Source organism: Euprymna scolopes, chromosome 19 (genome assembly GCF_053919585.1).
Source record: "Euprymna scolopes isolate OS-2025 chromosome 19, ASM5391958v1, whole genome shotgun sequence".
NCBI lineage: Eukaryota > Metazoa > Mollusca > Cephalopoda > Sepiida > Sepiolidae > Euprymna > Euprymna scolopes.
The window spans coordinates 99068719-99088469 of NC_136500.1; the positions used below are offsets into that span (position 1 = coordinate 99068719).

At 28.4% G+C, this 19751-nt stretch overlaps 1 protein-coding gene across 1 annotated transcript in view; it reads right to left on the bottom strand.

The window, feature by feature from the left end:
- LOC145240285 (zonadhesin-like) overlaps positions 1-19751 on the bottom strand; it is a 129345-nt gene that overhangs the window by 77514 nt on the left and 32080 nt on the right. Inside the window, exons 11-16 of the mRNA XM_080103866.1 lie at positions 19494-19684; positions 9607-9784; positions 6715-6825; positions 6026-6270; positions 5572-5879; positions 4166-4434 (exon numbers count right to left, since the gene is read on the bottom strand). Coding sequence (XP_079959992.1) covers positions 4166-4434; positions 5572-5879; positions 6026-6270; positions 6715-6825; positions 9607-9784; positions 19494-19684 — 1302 coding nt within the window. The remainder of the gene's footprint in view (positions 1-4165; positions 4435-5571; positions 5880-6025; positions 6271-6714; positions 6826-9606; positions 9785-19493; positions 19685-19751) is intronic.

Consider the following 19751-nt stretch of genomic DNA (forward strand, 5'->3'; position numbering starts at 1 on the left):
GAGAAAATCAAAGAGAGAGAAAAACAAAGCAAATATATGGAGTTTGCCAGAGAACTAAAACAAATATGAGATATAACTTAACAATGCCAAGAATAGTCGAAGCAATGGAAGTAATTCTTTAAAAAAACATGTTAAAAACTTAAGAAAAATCCAAATACATTAGAACCTCGATATACGTATCCTAGGTGGCCTTAGGATACGGATTTTTCAGGTTACGATGTCAAATACAATGTTTTTAGGCCCCTAGTTACGGTATTTTCCCCGCCTTATGGTGTTGTTTATAATGTTATTTGATTATGCACATGTGTATTATAGACTGTACTGTATTTTGTTACTAATTTTTTATGACCTATCCTGGGGCTCTACTGTACAGGTAAATTTGGCATCAGAGAAAATGGCACTGTGAAAACAATTGAAATATAAGGAAAAAATTTCAACCCAAAATATAACGAGATATTACCTACTAATCGCAAGAAACTACACTCGGAAGATGCTATTGCTCGAATCTTTGTAAAAATGGCGAAAGTGCAAGAGGAGAGTAGGCGCAAAAATACTTAGAAAAATTCATAACTTTGGACAAAAAATGAAACAGTAAACCATATAATAACCGACACACAACGCAAAAAGAATGTGTACAAGCAAAATGAAATGGTAAACCACATGGTAAATCGAATGTAACAAATAAACTCATAAAACAAAAAATGCAAGAATATAAACGCTTGCGTGCGAAAAATAAAACAGATTTTTGAACATGTAGACCATTGATGCCAACACAAACCGGAGACAGTACTGGAAAACAAACATCTCAAAATCTTTTGGACATGGCGGTAAAAGCAGATTAACCGATCCAAGGAAAGAGGGCGGAAATTACATTAATTGATAAAAAGAGAAAACAACTGTTAAATTGTAGATTTATCCATCTCAACAGTCACATGGGGAAAACAAAGAGACGAAAAAACAAACATAATATCAACGTTTGCCAGGTAACCCAAAGGAATATGAAACCTGAAGAAAGCAAATATAAATACAAATAATTTTAGCAGCACTCGGAACAGGCCAGCAATCTTAGAACCAAGGAAAAGATTGAGATTATACCACCAATGACAATGATGAAACACCTGAAATCTGAAGGAAAATACTTTAACGTGGAAACCAACACACGTATACTACAAACAATAACCAGCCGCATGTAAACAGTAAAAGAATAAAAACAAAAGGATGAGAGCAGCAGCAAACGGTTACAAGAGATTGAAACCTCCAAGAAAGTTTATAATGTATGCCCCCTCGCAATATAATCAGCCTTATATGTACTAGAAACATAGGCGTAAAGGGTTAAGGACAAGAAAAAGACTGACAAAAATAAGCATGAGCCAGACCTCTACTGTCATCCAAATTCACGTTAAAACCAATGATTGCTGCCAGCGAGAAATCAATGGTAAGCGACTAGTACAGTAATGCAAATTAATTTCCAAAGGTTTTCGAAAGAAGTGAAGAATACTTTAAATCTAGAGCGACTTTGTGTGGTATAGACTCCGGGAATATTAACTGTTATTATCAATAAGCAATCTCTTATGATAACCTATGGAAGAACTTCTAGTGAGTAAAATAATAATAAGAAGAAAAAGAAGGGGAGGAAGAAGAAGAAAAAAAGAAGAGAAAAAGAAAGAGGAAAAAAGAAAAATACAAGAAAGGCTTGCTGTCTCTCTGGATGATTGCGTTAGATTTTGCATGAGTTGTATAAGGAAATACTATTTTAGTCATGAACATTTTACCAATAGACAAGATGTGGAAGATACAGACTAATATCTTGCTTGAATTTTCTATGGAAGACATTAACAGGGATATTCGATACAAAACGCCATGACTATATTGAAATAAATGGTTCACTACTAATCGAGCAAAAAAGCTAGAAAAAAGTGTTTAGGAGCAAAAAAAACTACTATTGATTGATAAATATATTTTTAAGAACTGCACAACGAGGAAAAACAAATTTAAATGTAGCTTTAATAGATTTAAAAAAAAAAAAACTACGATAGGGTAGCGTATTTGTGTGTACCCATGACGTTGCAAATAGTGGAGGAGACTGAATATATAATCGAATTCATAGGGAAATGTATGAGCAGTAGGAAGACGAACTTTTTTTCAGCTGGCAAACAATTAAGGACAGTCAGCATCAAACGCAGAATCTTTCAAAGAGATGACTTTTCACTTCATGCTGTGTAGTATGAGTCTTTAAACAGTGTAACACATTGTTGCTGCGTGTTGTACACTTGCTCAAAAAGAGTAGCAACGACGCTTTGACAAAATATGTGCAAATCTGCATTTAGGGTTGTGCCAAGAGCGGGAAAAGTGTACATACCGGTAATAAGAATATAACGGGGACGGAACATTAATAATATTGAATTACACAGTGACGACGACGAATACGACGACGACGACGACGACGACGACGACGACGACGACGACGAGACAATAACTTGGAGAGTTCATATTTATAATATCAGGTTGATATAGGTGAAGAGATGTGTAATGGACAATTCCTTTCACACAAAGAGGGAAGATAAATTATTCTGATGAGGGAGATACAGACAACACTTTTAGAAGTGATACCCTATAAAGTTTATTATATAAGACGAAGACAAAAACACATTACCTTGCGGTTAGAATGACGACAAATACAAACGCTTACAAACAGCATGAAGGAATTTATTCCAGCTGGTGATGAGAATGGTGGAAATAAGATTTACTACATTTTGTCTTTCCCTCTCAGCCTCGCTTCCGAAAAGAGCATAGGCTAACTCAACTCTCCTTTTGGAACTCTCTTCCTTAACTCCCCCTAACTGAACTGCTTTCGAATCCTAGCTTAACTCTACACATTGAATCTATATTTCCTTGTTACATCAGAACGCGTTTAAACGTGAATATTTTCCACGTGGACATTACATATGATTCAAACACGTTTTTATGGCAACACAAAAAAATAATATTATTGCTCTGGCCTAACTTTGTTCTTATAATCATTTCTAACAAGGGGTCATTCTACATTCCATAAATCCTATCTAAATAGCAATATGTATTCATTTTTAACTTTTGACCATAGAGTTCAATTCCAGCATTCTCCTTTAATAAATGTTTTTCAATCCGAATTTAATAATAATAATTACTTCATTTCTCTAAAATAGTGGAAAACGAGGAAAGACTCTCTCAGACTTCATGGTTTATTGTGACCGAAATATAACAAATCGGACATTGTAGTTGTTAATAAAAAATATTAATGAATTCCAAATTATTGATGGGTATCAACTTAGCAAGAAAGAAGAATGAGCGGCTACGGAACTATCACAAATGCTACGTTGTGGTACAATTGTCACAGGTGCGTTTGCTCAATTCCACGTGATTTTGAAAAAACTGTACATCGCATCACCGTACTCCAGAAGTCAGTTCTGATAATCTTAACAAGCATCCTACGCCAGGTGCTTTCCATCTAATTTATTCTTTGAATATGCTCTCTAGCTTTGGTGTAAACTCGGCTCTTGAGTGAAAAATTAACTGTTATAAAGCATCACAACACTGAAGTTAAGGTAAATAATAATAATAATAATAATAATAATAATAAGGAGAAGAGGAAGGAGAAGAAGAAGAAGAAGACGAAGAAGAAGAAGACGAAGAAGAAGAAAAAGAAACACACTTTTAAGTTAGTACTACCCAAATTAAAATGCCAACTTGGAAGCAAACATTCGAACTAATAATAGGTTGGCACTGAATGATAAAAAAGTAAGGAAAATTATCTGCAAGAAATAAGTCATAGGGACTATTGCAAAAACACGATATGAGTTACAATCATAATGGCACGTAATAGAGAATACTGAACCGGTTGTGCTTTATGAAATCATTAACAAAGAACCGCTGATAACATCTCGTTCGAAAATTGAATGTGAGTAAACGAAAATTAAAAATATAACACTAACACCTCTGTGCTCAATCCACTTGATTTGACTGGGCTAAAAATAACGAGAAATTAATAATAATTGATAATCTCTCCGCAAATCACTCAAGCGTTTTAACATGGCTATATACTAAAACCACATCCTTTATTCTATACAAATAATGGGTGAATAAGAAGACCAATCGAAATCTAATTCTGTAAATAAAATAGTTTTCGTACGGCACTTTGACACTTCTCTCCAATCAAGGATGAAACCGGCTTCTTCGCATTCGCGAGCAAATCCCTCGATAGATTCACAAATAACTTTTTCTAACACATTTTTATCTTCGTGATAAGCACAGGCGTCAATTTTGCATGAATCCCAATATTCTTTGATTCGGTCATCGCCGAGCTTTTGACTGCATGTCTGGAATATTTTATGTCGCATTACGTCACATCTCTGGGTTTGCGCAGGTGCACAAGTCTCATTAATCACGTCCACATCACACCTGGATAAAATAAAAAGCTAAAATGTGTTATCCTATCTATGATGTGTTTATCCATATGATATGCAAATTAAGAATTAAACACAATATAGTTATTTCTGTTTACAATATATATATATATACATATATATATATATATACATATATATATAAGTCTATATTTTCTTGAAACTATGAACTTTTAAGATTGTCCTTCATTCTTTCGATTTATGTAAGTTTCAACTTATTAAATAAAATGAAGTAAAACGTCGCATTTATATATATATATATATAAATATATATATATATATACATATATATATATATATATATATATATATATATATATATTGAACGGAGAACATACGATGATAATTTAACACCTTTTGATTCAAATTAAATGTAGAAATACTATTGATGATATAGTTTCGAAGTGTAAATGTTGATGCATAACTTTCTTCTTAAACCTAACGAGAGTTCGAGAAGACTGTTTATTAACAGTTGCATCGTTAATATATAAAGTACAACACGTAAAGTAAACAACAACACAAAGAATGATTCTTAGAAGAAAACGTGGTAATATTGAAATCAATAACAAATTTTACAAATAAACCATGTATGTGCAATGTTATTTGTGGTTACATCATTTAATACGCAAAATTTATTTAATATTTGATTAGACTAATTGAAATTGATTGTGAAAATTATAATAAAATACCATTGTTTAGTGCCAATTAAATCACATGTTACAAAGTAGTCAGGAAAATAATTCAATACATGATTTGGAGAGAATAGCTTTCCAGTTATGACAATCGTATCCTGTGTTTAGATTATTTACTTATCGTTGCTATGGACGTTCACCACTTTTCTTGTTTACGTTTTATGCAAGTTAAAATGTAAAATAATTATGCTTGATTGTAGATGATTAATATTATTGCAAAACTGGCATCGCAATATTATTCATTTTATGCATCCTAGGTGTTGATCTATTTATCATTTACATGGCTGATTGCGTTGGATGGCTGTATGTATGTTGTCAGGTAGTTGTATGTAAGTCTCAATCTTTGCCAGAAAGCTAGACGGTTTTCTCGATAAAAAGTGTAAATATTAAGGAGTAGTAAAAATTTGCATAATAAATAATCAAAAATATTTATATCTTACTTGGCTTCTGGCTTGTCACTGTCATCTTTGACTTTATGACTATTACCGACCTTAGAGAATCGGTCACGATCTTTGGAAACATCTTGTCCATCTTTCGTTCGCAGATCATCTTTTTTACCATTACAATTTCCACAGATTCCGGTCAATCTATTGGCAAAGGTCGCTGGTACTTTTACATTGGCTCGGTGTCTTCCGTCAAACTGAACATACAGGCCCCATTCTGTTGACACGGTTATCCAACCGCCAGAGAATTTGGCAGAAAATCCTAAAACATGTTTTATCGGCAACGAACGTTTTTCTCCATTGACCTGGAGTTACAAAAGTCTTTATTAGTTTAATAATTTCCTGCATCAATAGTACAAAGTCATTTATTGTTCAAAGAGCAATGTCAGTAGTCTCCATAACATGGAACGGTAGTTATTAATATTATGAAATATAAAAAAATAAGACTTACAAGAATATTATGCCCTGGCAATAGACGTATTGTTACATTGGGTAAAATTATGTCCACCATTCTAGTATAAGAGACCCGTTTATTACCACGGTGTTCATTTTTTACTTCAACTGCAAAGATATACGGAGCTAGTTTTGTTGATTTAGCCAATGTATATTTGCAAATTCCCATGAAGTGGATCATTTGCCCATCAAAAGTTCTGTAATGCGGATCACCGGATACGCTGCAACGGCAGTCGGGTTTTTCTAAAATTGAAGAAAATTATATCTGAATTGGAGTTGTTTTTCAAATCCAGGGCGACATTTTTCAGAGTATTCAAGTAAAACTATTTATAAAAGTAATGACTTATGAAAAACCTGTGTTTTATTTTCTACATAAATAGGCGTCTACGAGATGTCTTTCGTTCATCATTGTATAATATTTTACTCTCATAATATCTAGGCAGTTGATAAATGTTTCCTATTATTGATCTTATATCTTCAACATATATGTTTGCCTTTTTTTTAATTATATAACGAGACATTATATGAATGGAGAAAATGATTACTTTAATAGGTGCGATTTACAAAGAAGATACATAGCTAAATAGCTATATTTAAGTAAAATAACAATTCAAATATTTTGTTCTGTATTAAACACTTTAATTCCAATCAGAATAACATTTGGAGTTTTTAAATACATATACACACTTTTCGAACAATCATTTCCATAAAATGGTTCTTCACATGTGCAGTTGAAGGTTTCGTCATTTGCCTGACATATTCCACCATTTTTGCAAGGCCGTGAGTAACATGGTAACACTGTGAAAATTAAAAGCAACAGCGAAAATTTATTTGTGCGCAATAGTTTTTGCATCTTAAAATATTACATTGCTAAAATATATCTGCATACATTAATGTCATTTCAACCGCTATAATATTATATTGTGTAAAAAAGTAAGTATTGAACAATTGTTAAATAAGACCAATGATATTGTTACAGTTATGTTGTTGAACTTATTCGTAAACATATGTTAATAAATGAAAATATGTATTATAAATAATATAAATGTTCGAACCTAACTCAAATTTTATAGAAATGGATGATGCAATAGTTATTAATTGGTAGCGAAAGTTATTGAATTGATGCTGCACAGTTTTTTAACTATCGTCAAATTGCAAACGTTTTATCATATTATTGATATCGTATTTTTGCTAATTTATTTTTAGAAATGAAAAATATAAGAACAATAGTATATTTCATTCATTTATTGAATGAAATGCTAAATTCCATGTTCGAAATAAATACATTTTACATATTAATGTTATTAATAAATAAAAATAAATATATTATATTTAATAAATAAACTGTAAGCCAAAATAGGTAATAACGTTTTAAAATATCAAAACTAAATAAGTTGAATCACATTGCATATAAAATGACGAAAACTCCAAATTAAAAATTATAGAAATTGATAAATCATTATACGAGCGAAGCTTACTTTCGCTAACACCATTAAAATGATAAAATAAACTATTTCAGTATATGAATTTATACTTAAACTTTTCATACGTTTACTTTTCATATTATAAATTATATTACGTACCCAACAAATATTTATGTGGAAAATCTATTGCATTTATCTACAACAGCTATTTTCCACTTCCCTCTGTTAGTGAACTAGCAAGGCCACATGGCGTTGTTCGGGGCCGTATAAGAAATATTTTGTAACATATCTGTTATTCTTAAGATAGAGGAACTTTTTATGTCTGCGTATCATTTGCCATCTTGAAAAAAGAATATTTTACCTATCCTAAGACGGGTATAATACGTATGAGATAATTGTACCTTCCCTAGAATAGGAAATTTACAGCACATATATGGAAAAATGTCCTTGCCTAGGGCGGGTAATGTACGATACATATTTAAAATAATTTACATACTTTTCTGTTGTGCAAACTTTTCTGTATGTATGAGTTTTTGTTTTTACATCACAGTGCTATCGTGAAGAAAAACCTTATTTCTCATGTAAAAGTCATATTATATGATTTTTGGTTTTAATGACTTTACGCACGTCACAGGTAGGATTTTCTTTTTGTTTTTATATGAGTACTATACTGCACAAGTACCTTATTTCTTGGGTAAGACAATGCACAAGTACGTCATTTCTAAGATATAGATGAAACAACTCGATAATTTTACATAATTTTCTGTTGGCTAACTTTTCCGTGTGTCACAGATGAGAGTTTGTTTACCTTATTTCTTATATAAATGTAATACAACTCGAATATATTATATGATTTTCGGTTTTGATTATTTTTATGTACGTCGCAAGTAAAATTTCCTTTGTTTTCCACATGGGTACTGTACTGTACAAGTACCTTATTTGTCGGGTAGGATACTGCACAAGTACCTTATTTCTTGTGTAAGATACTGTGCAAGTACCTTATTTATTGGGTAAGATACTGCACAAGTACCTTATTTATTGGGTAAGATACTGCACAAGTACCTTTTTCTAAATAATAAATGAAAGAACTCAATACTTTTATTAAATTTTCTGTTGTGCTAAATGTTTTGTACATCAGGGGGGAAGGATTTGTTTTTTTATCTGGGTGCTATAGTGAAGAAGCACATTATTTTTTAGATGTAAGTTATACTACTCGAAAATTTAACGAGATTTACAGTTTTAATAACTTATGTACGTCACAGGTAAGATATTCTTTGTTTTTTCATGTGAGTACAATACTGTACAAGTACCTTATTTCTTGGATCGAATTCCTTGTACACATAAATATATATTTACAAAGTAAGTGAACATTGTATGTGATTTTTGGAATATGACATCTATAGACATATACAAATATATACATTAAATATAATTCATAATGATCAGTTAATTAGCCTTGGAGTTGATCCAAAACACAAAAAGATATAATCATATACACATGAATAATTTTTTTTTCATAAGGTAGTCACTCGAGAGAAATAATTTAATGATTAACCTTAATATTCATAATGATCGCTTAATTAGTTTAGGAGGGAATCTAATACGTAGAAATATATAAACATACACACATAATTAAAATTCATAATGATCGGTTAATTAGTTTAGGAGTGAATCAAATACATAAAAATATACAGACTTATACACATAATTAAAATCCATAATGTTCGGTTAATCAGTTTAGGAGTGAATCCAATGCATAGGAATGTATAAACATATACACATAAATAAAATTTATAATGATCGGTTAAATAGTTTAAGAATGAACTCAATACAAAATTCCATTACTGGATCTATTTACGTGATTATTGGAATGTAACTATGCTCGTTAAGTTGTCATTTCTTTCAAGTTTGAACCCCTTTTTTGAATCCGTTTGCAATTGTTTTAATCAATTAAACACCCCTAATAAAATTTTGCACCCTTTTGAGCTACTGCACGCAATCAAAGAACCATCCGTCTAGGAGGAGATACAATTAAAAAACGGAGGCACACACACACATAGTGAGATTTATATATTTGATTATACAAATTAAATTTTGTAGGCTTCGTACTCTTAAGTTCAAAATTGCTAAAACAATTCTTTATAAATGAAATGACCTTTGCATTTTCCGTCTCGAAGTTCAAACCCTTCTTTGCAAACACACATTCGTCTTCCATTTGCAAGCCTGCATTCACTGTGTTTCTGACAAGGCGGTAGTTTTTCACTAATCAATCGGCTGTCATTTGTGCAAATAGTTTTCATCTGACATTTGGAATCGATTCTCTCTTCGTTTATCTGTTAAAAAAGCCAAAGCAAATTTAGTTTTACAGGAAAATGAGTTTCCATTCAAAACATTTCAAATGACAACTAATTGATTTGTAACAATTTATCAGAAAGATTAATTCTTCTTGGTTTACAAAATCGTAGTATCCGTGTGGAATGGACTGTGCGTTTGAGAAGTAATGTTTGAGTATTATAGGAACTGATGCAATACATTATACTTATATACTTCAAGAATAGTATGAGACGCAGCTGAAATTGCAATAAGAGCCATTAGTCGTCATCAGAGAACCATGAAGATACTGTGTACTATAAAACCACTGCAAGTAATTTCCAAAGGAATTCCTGAAATGTAGATTTTTTGCCAACAATTATTCATACGCAAAAGATTCCTATTGCATATAAATCCCTCTCAATTTTATATGCAGATTCTTTTTAAGTTTAGAAATAATATTGAAGGAACGTGTATTTTGGAATATGCCCTTAATAGATGTAAGTTCATCATTGTCAGTTTTTTAACACTTAATGGAACCAAAACTTTGACAGAGTTTTTTTTTTTTCATTTACAGCTTAGGCGCCCCCGACATATGACTAACAAACGTTTAGCCACATCCGAATAACTACTCAGACTGTTTTCAAATATATCAAGAACTTTTATAGCCACAGGGTATTTTATTCAACAACATTCTAGCTTGAAAAAAAATTAACCAGAAAATACTCTTGGCTTTACAAAGATGTCCAATCGTAGCTTAAAGAAGAACTTGTTTTGGATGTAAGAATTCGTCTGGCTAGTATTCAAAAACTTTCTCCATTTTAATGCAGATCGATCAGTTTACTGTGCATCATGAAAAAGACGGTTAAATCTATAATATATCAACAACTCTCGAGCACTTACACAAAAGAAATCAACTTTGCAGCATCCCATGTGTTTTCCTCAGCTAACTTGCTGATTGCAATATCGTACAGGAAAATTGATACGTTTTTATGGCAATAATTATTGAGATATTCAATGCCATATTTTATAAATACCACCTTGTATAAAAAATATATATATTCTGGGTCAAAACTTATTCCTGATCTTTATAAAAAGTCCTTCTAATTTATCTTTATAAATAGTCCTTCAGTTCAGATTGTAAGATTATTGGCAATTTGCAATGACACCAGCACTTCAAATGATATTTGTGACCTTACATCTCATCAGATTTAAAGCACGTGTTACAATGGGGGAAGATTGTTATGTGTAACACCTAAAAAAAGTTTCTTCACATTTCACCACAGATGTCTTTATCCCACATTTCTCCCCGGTTTAAATAATTTCATTGGGAAACCCCATTTTCTGATAATATCGCTGGGGTTGTCGTTTACAATAAATACACAACGGTAGTTTTATATAAAGTATTTTGAAATAATTGATAGGAAACTGCGTGGATAAATACAACATTCGAGAAATTACCTAACGATTGAGGCAATCCTCTACCAGTGTAAGAACGAAAAACATACAATTATGATGTACTGTTGTCATTTATAAGTAAATGTGGCTCGGAACATATTTCCTTATATTGACGGTTCACAAATTGTGTCTTTGCAATCTAACGTGGGGTACTTCTTCGCTTCCGTATCGCCCCTATCACAAAAAATGTGATGTTAGTCTGACTCTACAATATCGCCCTTTTCATAGTAGGTGCTCTACTACACTCGAAACACTATTAAACATTAAAAGCAAAAACTCCTCTCTACAACCACAGCAATGAACTTTACTTTCTCTCTCAGTGTACAAAAACAAAACAAAAAACAGAGCATTCATGATCTAAGAATATCACATTGCTAAGCAAAATACTATTAAGCTTCTTTCTAAGCTAATACAATAAGGTCGTATTATAGTCTAATATTAACAAATACGTATTGAATATACAACATTTGTCTATTACACCTATCGTTTTAATGCTTTTGTGAAAGTGTTCAGTGTCTAATTTACACTTTCTTTAGCATATATCTACCATTGGCACTGGACATAGAAACGTGAAACCCCATTAGTAAATATAAGTATATTGTTTGATCTTATTTGTTGCTTTCCTTAGAAAGACTTGATTGTCTATTCTATCAAACCGGGTAAAAGAGATTTAGAATTAATTAATCACACGGAAAAATAATGTGATGCAATAGCTGCGACAGAAATTGAACACGGCTTGACAAGAATCATCATTTCTTAATATTTACGGCTGCTTTAATGATTGGGCAGATCTATTCAAATAAGTACTATAATATATCACTCATTATAAACAGCTTTTAGCAAAATTCGACTGCATCACTATAGTCTTTGTCGAGGATTTTTTATAACTTTTTTATCGAAAGATTCCACTTATGTCTAAAAATAAGCTTCAGTTTCTTATATCTATTCTTAATTCTTTTGGGGCATTCTTGTGACTTCTTCAAACAGTCAAAAGGGGATGGAGAGAACAATTCTGTAAAGAGGATGAGTGCGGAAACAATTATGCATTGATTCATGTTGGTTTGCTATCGTTGCGATCGATTGTTATTATAAATTTTCATCGTTTGTTGGTGTGCTTCTTGGCAATATGAAAGTACGCAAACGTCATACAATTGTCCCTACAAGGTTCAGCAAAAACATAACATGTTACTACTCCGACGTTCGGTTGACACCTCTACATTATTGGGAAATTCCGATATTGAGTACGAAGGGAAAAATCATGATAAAGTTGGCATCTTGACGTTCGACAAAGACATTCTTTATTTTTCAGAAGTGTAAAAACGTTAATGTCTTTATAAAACCAAAAACAAATATAAACGAAAATTAACAAATAACAAATATCTTATCGAAGGAACGTGAATAAATACGTACATAAGCGTGTATGCACAAATACAAAGAAACATCTATATATATATATATATATATATATATATATATATATATATATGTATATATATAGATATGCTTCTTTCAGTCTTGACAGTCTATGGATACTAACGGTAAGGTTGCCTGCGCGTGAAATTTTTGTGGCAAGAGTTGCGCAACCTTCAACCACACCTCTCTTGAGTCGACATTGTTGAATAGCAGTGACAAGTAGAGTTAAAAACGACTGAAAACAATGCCGAGATAAGCAGAAAGCACATGCAGCTCTTAGAATTCCCAAATGGTCACCCATCTAGTACTAGTCAGGCTCAACTTCGGTGATCTGACGGAAACCGGTGCGTCAACGTGGTAGTGCCGTGTATATATGTATATATATATATATATATATATATATATATATATATATATATATATATATATATATATATATATATATATATATATAAATGACTACTTGTTAAAACTGAAAAACAAAAATGCAATATATTTAAGTATAACTTTAAATATTGCAACATTAAGAATTTATATATAATGTTAAATTGAATTTTTAAAATATTCTTAATCCTTTTCTTTATATTTTAAGTAATACGTTTAATATATTTTTTATTTTAACAACTAATCCTTTCAATTTCCTAAGTTTAATCTAAACCATATTACTTTTCATGCTCGCATTTTTATAGGCAATTCATAATTTTACAGGCTTTTATTTGCAATAATATCTTTTTTTTTGTATTCAATATCATACACATTGTCAACAATCCATACAAAAATGTTTACCAACTTCTTAAATCGACTAAATAAAAAATCAAATAAAAGACGAAATTTAGTAAATAAAAAGAAAGAAGAGGTAAAAAGAGAGAAATAGAATTAATGGGAGACGTCGAAAGCGTAAGCACGGCAACTTTTGTTAAATCTCTCTATATAACCCAACTAAGATGGCATGCGAGCGACATTCCCGCTATGATTTATTGGAGTGTGGACGACGGAAATTTGCTATGGTAACCAACAGCCAATCAGAAAAAAAACGTCGTTTTTATTATTCTGAAGACTAGTAATTTTATTATAACTTTTCTTTTAATGAATGAAAATTGAATTTAATATTTGAAAATATAGTTGAGAAGGTGACCTAATATCTGTAAACTTGCTTAGAATTTGTCGCAAAAAAGTGAGCAGTGAAGCGTTAAAGCAGTTCTAAATGAGTAAAACTAACATATACTGCGTTTCAATGATATATATATATATATTAATATTTAAAATTTTAATAATAAACATTCATCATATCGTATTGCTTGCACCAATTTCCTCGACATTGCTCTGCTCAGGCTTCTTTATGGAAACGCATAGTGTATTAACGGGAGATACCATATTCTAGATAACAATGATAACATTCTAAGTGAAAGTAATTTTTGTGGAACGAACTTGGATAACCCAGATCGGCAGTCCGTGTCGTTTACAACTTGACCACCATCAATATAATTATTTTAGATTAATCTTATCTTGATAAAAATGCTCAAGACTTGACATAGAGCATCAATATAGGAGGGAAGATAAAATTATGCAAATAATTATTAACAAGCATTTATGGTTCTTTAAATAAGGAATACAAGATAAAAGTATTTCCTCATTTTATAGCAATTCAAGAATGTAGCTTTTTTTCTTCAGAAGAAAACGATTAACAATATAATTTCATATAGATTAGCTATAAAATTGCTGGTTAGTGCAGACATTGAAAGTTTTAAATTTCGAAGATAATGTTCGAAATTTTACATAAAATTATATATAAATGTAAAAATGGGTATTGACGTTGATAACAACATAAGAGGCTGTAGTTAGAGCATAATAAAAGCCAATGAATAAAGTTGGTTGAAAATTAGTAAAATGTGTAAACTATTGTTGTTATCTGTAAAAAGATAAATGTAGATTTATAAGTTTTGCTTTGTGTTTATATCACGAGATTCAGACAATATCTCTTTCAACTGATGTTGTCCACTTAATTAAGTGTTGGCCTGACATTGAAGGTAAATAGTTTCATACATTTTCATATTTTGACATAAAATCTGTTTTTTCTGTTATTTAACACATATTAAATGTCGATGTATTTTGTTTTGACGAATGTGAGCAAAGTTTCCCCATTGATAAAGTAGTTAATACATTGGATTCGTATATTTTCAGGTCATTTGCTATTTCACGCTAAATTAATATACGACCAGCCGAAACAGGTTAGTAGCTTTTTTATGTTTTCGTTGACAACTGCAAAATTTGAGCTACCCGAACTTTCAACATAATCTGGACAACATTCTCAACACAAAAATGTTTAAAATAAACATGCTTAACATAAAAATGCTTAACATAAAAATGCTTAACATAAAAATGATTAACATAAAAATGCTTAATATAAAAATGATTAACATAAAAATGATTAACATAAAAATGCTTAACACAAAAATGTTTAAAATAAACATGCTTAACATAAAAATGCTTAACATAAAAATGATTAGCATAAAAATGATTCACATAAAAATGATAAGCATAAAAATGATTAACATAAAAATGATTAGCATAAAAATGATTAACATAAAAATGCTTAACATAAAAATGCTTAACATAAAAATGATTAACATAAAAATGATTAGCATAAAAATGATTAACATAAAAATGCTTAACATAAAAATGATTAACATAAAAATGCTTAACATAAAAATGCTAAAGATAAACATGCTTAACATAAAAATGCTAAAGATAAACATGCTTAACATAAAAATGCTTAACATAAAAATGCTTAACATAAACATGCTTAACATAAAAATGCTTAACATAAAAATGCTTAACATAAAAATGATTAACATAAAAATGATTAGCATAAAAATGATTAACATAAAAATGATTAGCATAAAAATGATTAACATAAAAATGATTAGCATAAAAATGATTAACATAAAAATGATTAGCATAAAAATGATTAACATAAAAATGATTAGCATAAAAATGCTTAACATAAAAATGCTTAACATAAAAATGATTAACATAAAAATGATTAACATAAAAATGCTTAACATAAAAATGCTTAACATAAAAATGCTTAACATAAAAATGATTAGCATAAAAATCATTAACATAAAAATGATTAACATAAAAATGCTTAACATAAAAATGCTTAACATAAAAATGCTTAACATAAAAATGATTAACATAAAAATGCTAAAGATAAAAATGCTTAACATAAAAATGCTAAAGATAAACATGCTTAACATAAACATGCTTAACATAAAAATGCTTAACATAAAAATGCTTAACATAAAAATGATTAACATAAAAATGATTAGCATAAAAATGATTAACATAAAAATGATTAACATAAAAATGATTAGCATAAAAATGATTAACATAAAAATGATTAGCATAAAAATGATTAACATAAAAATGATTAGCATAAAAATGATTAACATAAAAATGCTTAACATAAAAATGCTTAACATATTAATGCTTAACATAAAAATGATTAAAATAAAAATGATTAACATAAAAATGCTAAAGATAAACATGCTTAACATAAAAATGCTTAACATAAACATGCTTAACATAAAAATGCTTAACATAAAAATGCTTAACATAAAAATGATTAACATAAAAATGATTAGCATAAAAATGCTAAAGATAAACATGTTTAACATAAACATGCTTAACATAAACATGTTTAACATGAATATGATTTACATAAACATGCTTAATAAAAACATATTTAACATAAACATGCTTAACATAAAAATGGTTAACAGAACATGCTTAACATAAAAATGTTAAACATAAACATGCTTAACATAAAATGATAAATATGAACATGCCTAACATAAACATGTTTAACATAAACATGTTTAACATAAAAATGTTTAACATAAAAATGCTTAACATAAACGTGCTTAACATAAAATGCTTAACATAAACATGCTTAACATGAAGATGCTAAACATAAAATGATTAACATAAACATGCCTAACATAAACATGCTTAACATAAACATACTTAACATAAAAATGCTTAACATAAACATGCTTAACATGAATATGCTAAACATAAACATGCTTAACATAAACATGTTTAACATAAAAAAGCTTAACATAAACATGTTTAACATAAACATGCTTAACATAAAATGCTTAACATAAAATGCTTAACAGAAACATGCTTAACATAAACATGTTTAACATAAAAATGCTTAACATAAACATGTTTAACATAAAAATGTTTGAGATAAAAATTCTTAACACAAACATGCTTAACATAAAAATGATTAACATAAACATGTTTAACATAAAAATGCTAAACAGAAACATGTTTAACATAAACATGCTTAACATAAAAAGGCTTAACATAAACATGATTAACATAAACATGATTAACATAAACATGCTTAACATAAAAATGCTTAACATAAAAATGCTTATCATAAACATGATTAACATAAACATGTTTAACATAAACATGCTTAACATAAACATGCTTAACATAAACATGCTTTACATAAACATGTTTAACATAAAAATGTTTCAGATAAAAATGCTTAACATAAACATGTTTAACACAAACCTGCTGAACATAAAAATGCTTAACATAAACATGCTTAACATAAAAATGATGTACATAAACATGCTTAACATAAACACGCTTAAAATAAAAATGATTAACATAAACATGCTTAACATAAAAATGCTTAACATTAAAATGATTAACACAAACATGATTAACATAAACATGCTTAACATAAAAATGATTAACATAAAAATGCTGAACACAAAAATGATTAACATAAACATGCTTAACATAAAATGTTTAACATAAACATGCTGAATATAAACTAAAATATTAAAAACATATATTTTAAATGTAAATAATATTACAATTAAATACAGATATTTTTAAAAAATATACTTCAAATCATCTTACAATTAAACATTAATATTTAAAAAAAAAACTTTAAATGTAAATAATCCTAAATCCACAACTATTTACAAAAATATATTTTAAATGTAAATCATCTTACGATTAAACACAAATATTTATAATATATATTTTAAATGAAAATCATCCTAGAATTAAACACAAATATTTCTAAAAAATATACTATGAATTTAAATCATCCTACAATTAAACACAAATATTTTTAAAAAATATATTTTAAATGTAAATCATCCTACAATTAAATACAAATATTTAAAAAAATATATACTCTAAATGTAAATCCTCCTACAATTAAATACAAATATTTTAAAAAATATACTTGAAATGTAAATAATCCTACAATTAAATACAAATATTTAAAAAATATACTTTAAATGTAAATCATCCTACAATTAAACACAAATATTTAAAAAATATATTTTAAATGTAAATCATCTTACAATTAAATACAAATATTTAAAAAAAAATACTTTAAATGTAAATAATCCTACAATTAAATACAAATATTTTTTTGTAAAAATATACTGTAAATGTAAATCATCCTACAATTAAATACAAATATTTAAAAAATATATTTTAAATGTAAATTATTCTACAATTAAATACAAATATTTAAAAATAATACTTTAAATGTAAATCATACTACTATTAAACACAAATATTTAAAAAATATATTTTAAATGTAAATTATTCTACAATTAAATACACATATTTAAAAAATACTTTAAATGTAAATCATCCTACAATTAAATACAAATATTTAAAAATAATACTTTAAATGTATATCATACTACTATTAAACACAAATATTTAAAAAATATATTTTAAATGTAAATCATCCTACAATTAAATACAAAAATTTTAAAAAATACGTTAAATGTAAATAATCCTACAATTAAATACAAATATTTTTTTTGTAAAAATATACTGTAAAGGTAAATCATCCTACAATTAAACACACATATTTTAAAAATATATACTTTAAATGCATACCATCCCACAATTAAATAAAAATATTTTTAAAAAAATATATTATAAATGATAATCAGCCTAAAATTAAACGCAAATATTTTAAAAATATATTTTAAATGTAAATTATCCTACAATTTAAGACAAATATTTACAAAAATAGATTTTAAATGTAAATCATCCTACAATTAAGCACAAATATTTAAAAAAATATATTTTAAGTGTAAATCATCCTACAATTAAACACAAATATTTAAAAATATATATTTTCTAAATGTAAATCATCCTACAATTAAATGCAAATATTTAAAAAAATATATACTTTAAATGTAAATCATCCTACAATTAAATACACATATTTTTAAAAATGCACTTTAAATGTAAATCATCCTACAATTAAATACAAATATTTTTTAAATAAATATTTTACATGCAAATCCTCCTACAATTAAACACAAATATTTTTAAAATATATATTTTTAATGTAAATCATCCTACAATATAACACAAATATTTAAAAAATATATATTTTAAATGTAAATCATCCTACAATTAATCACAAATATTTTAAAAAATATATTTTACATTTAACTGTTCTGCTGTACCATAGGTATTTCATTAATTTTAAGAATAGTAATAGTAAAATATCAATTAAGGAGTCTTGGCTTTGAGATGTGTTTCATATTAAATGATTTCGATGTTTTACAAACGCAATTAATATTTGTTTCTATATTAAATATTGTCGAAATATATGTGTTTAAGCAGAATCGTGTTTGATTCGTGATTTAAATAAACGTAGTTTAACTAAAAAAATGCAAATACTGTTATGAATTAATAATAATATTCGACTACACTTTTATGTACATATAGTTTTATAGATATCAGTTGGTGAATTGTTAGGTAGAGTTATATTGTCCTAATAAATACCTTCATATAGACACCGCGACTCATACAACCACATTTTGACTTTGGAACACAGTCATCTCCACTGAGAATGTATCCGGCTTTACAAATACAGGCTTCCTCACGTTCGTCGCATTTTGGATTAGGCTCAGTACAAGATGGCTGGCATACCAATGCATTGAATTTATAGACTTGATTTGTTGAGCAGGTCCTTCCTAAATAAAAATGTACATATAAGTAAATCGATTATGTATCATTTAGATAACAGTATCACAGGAAATT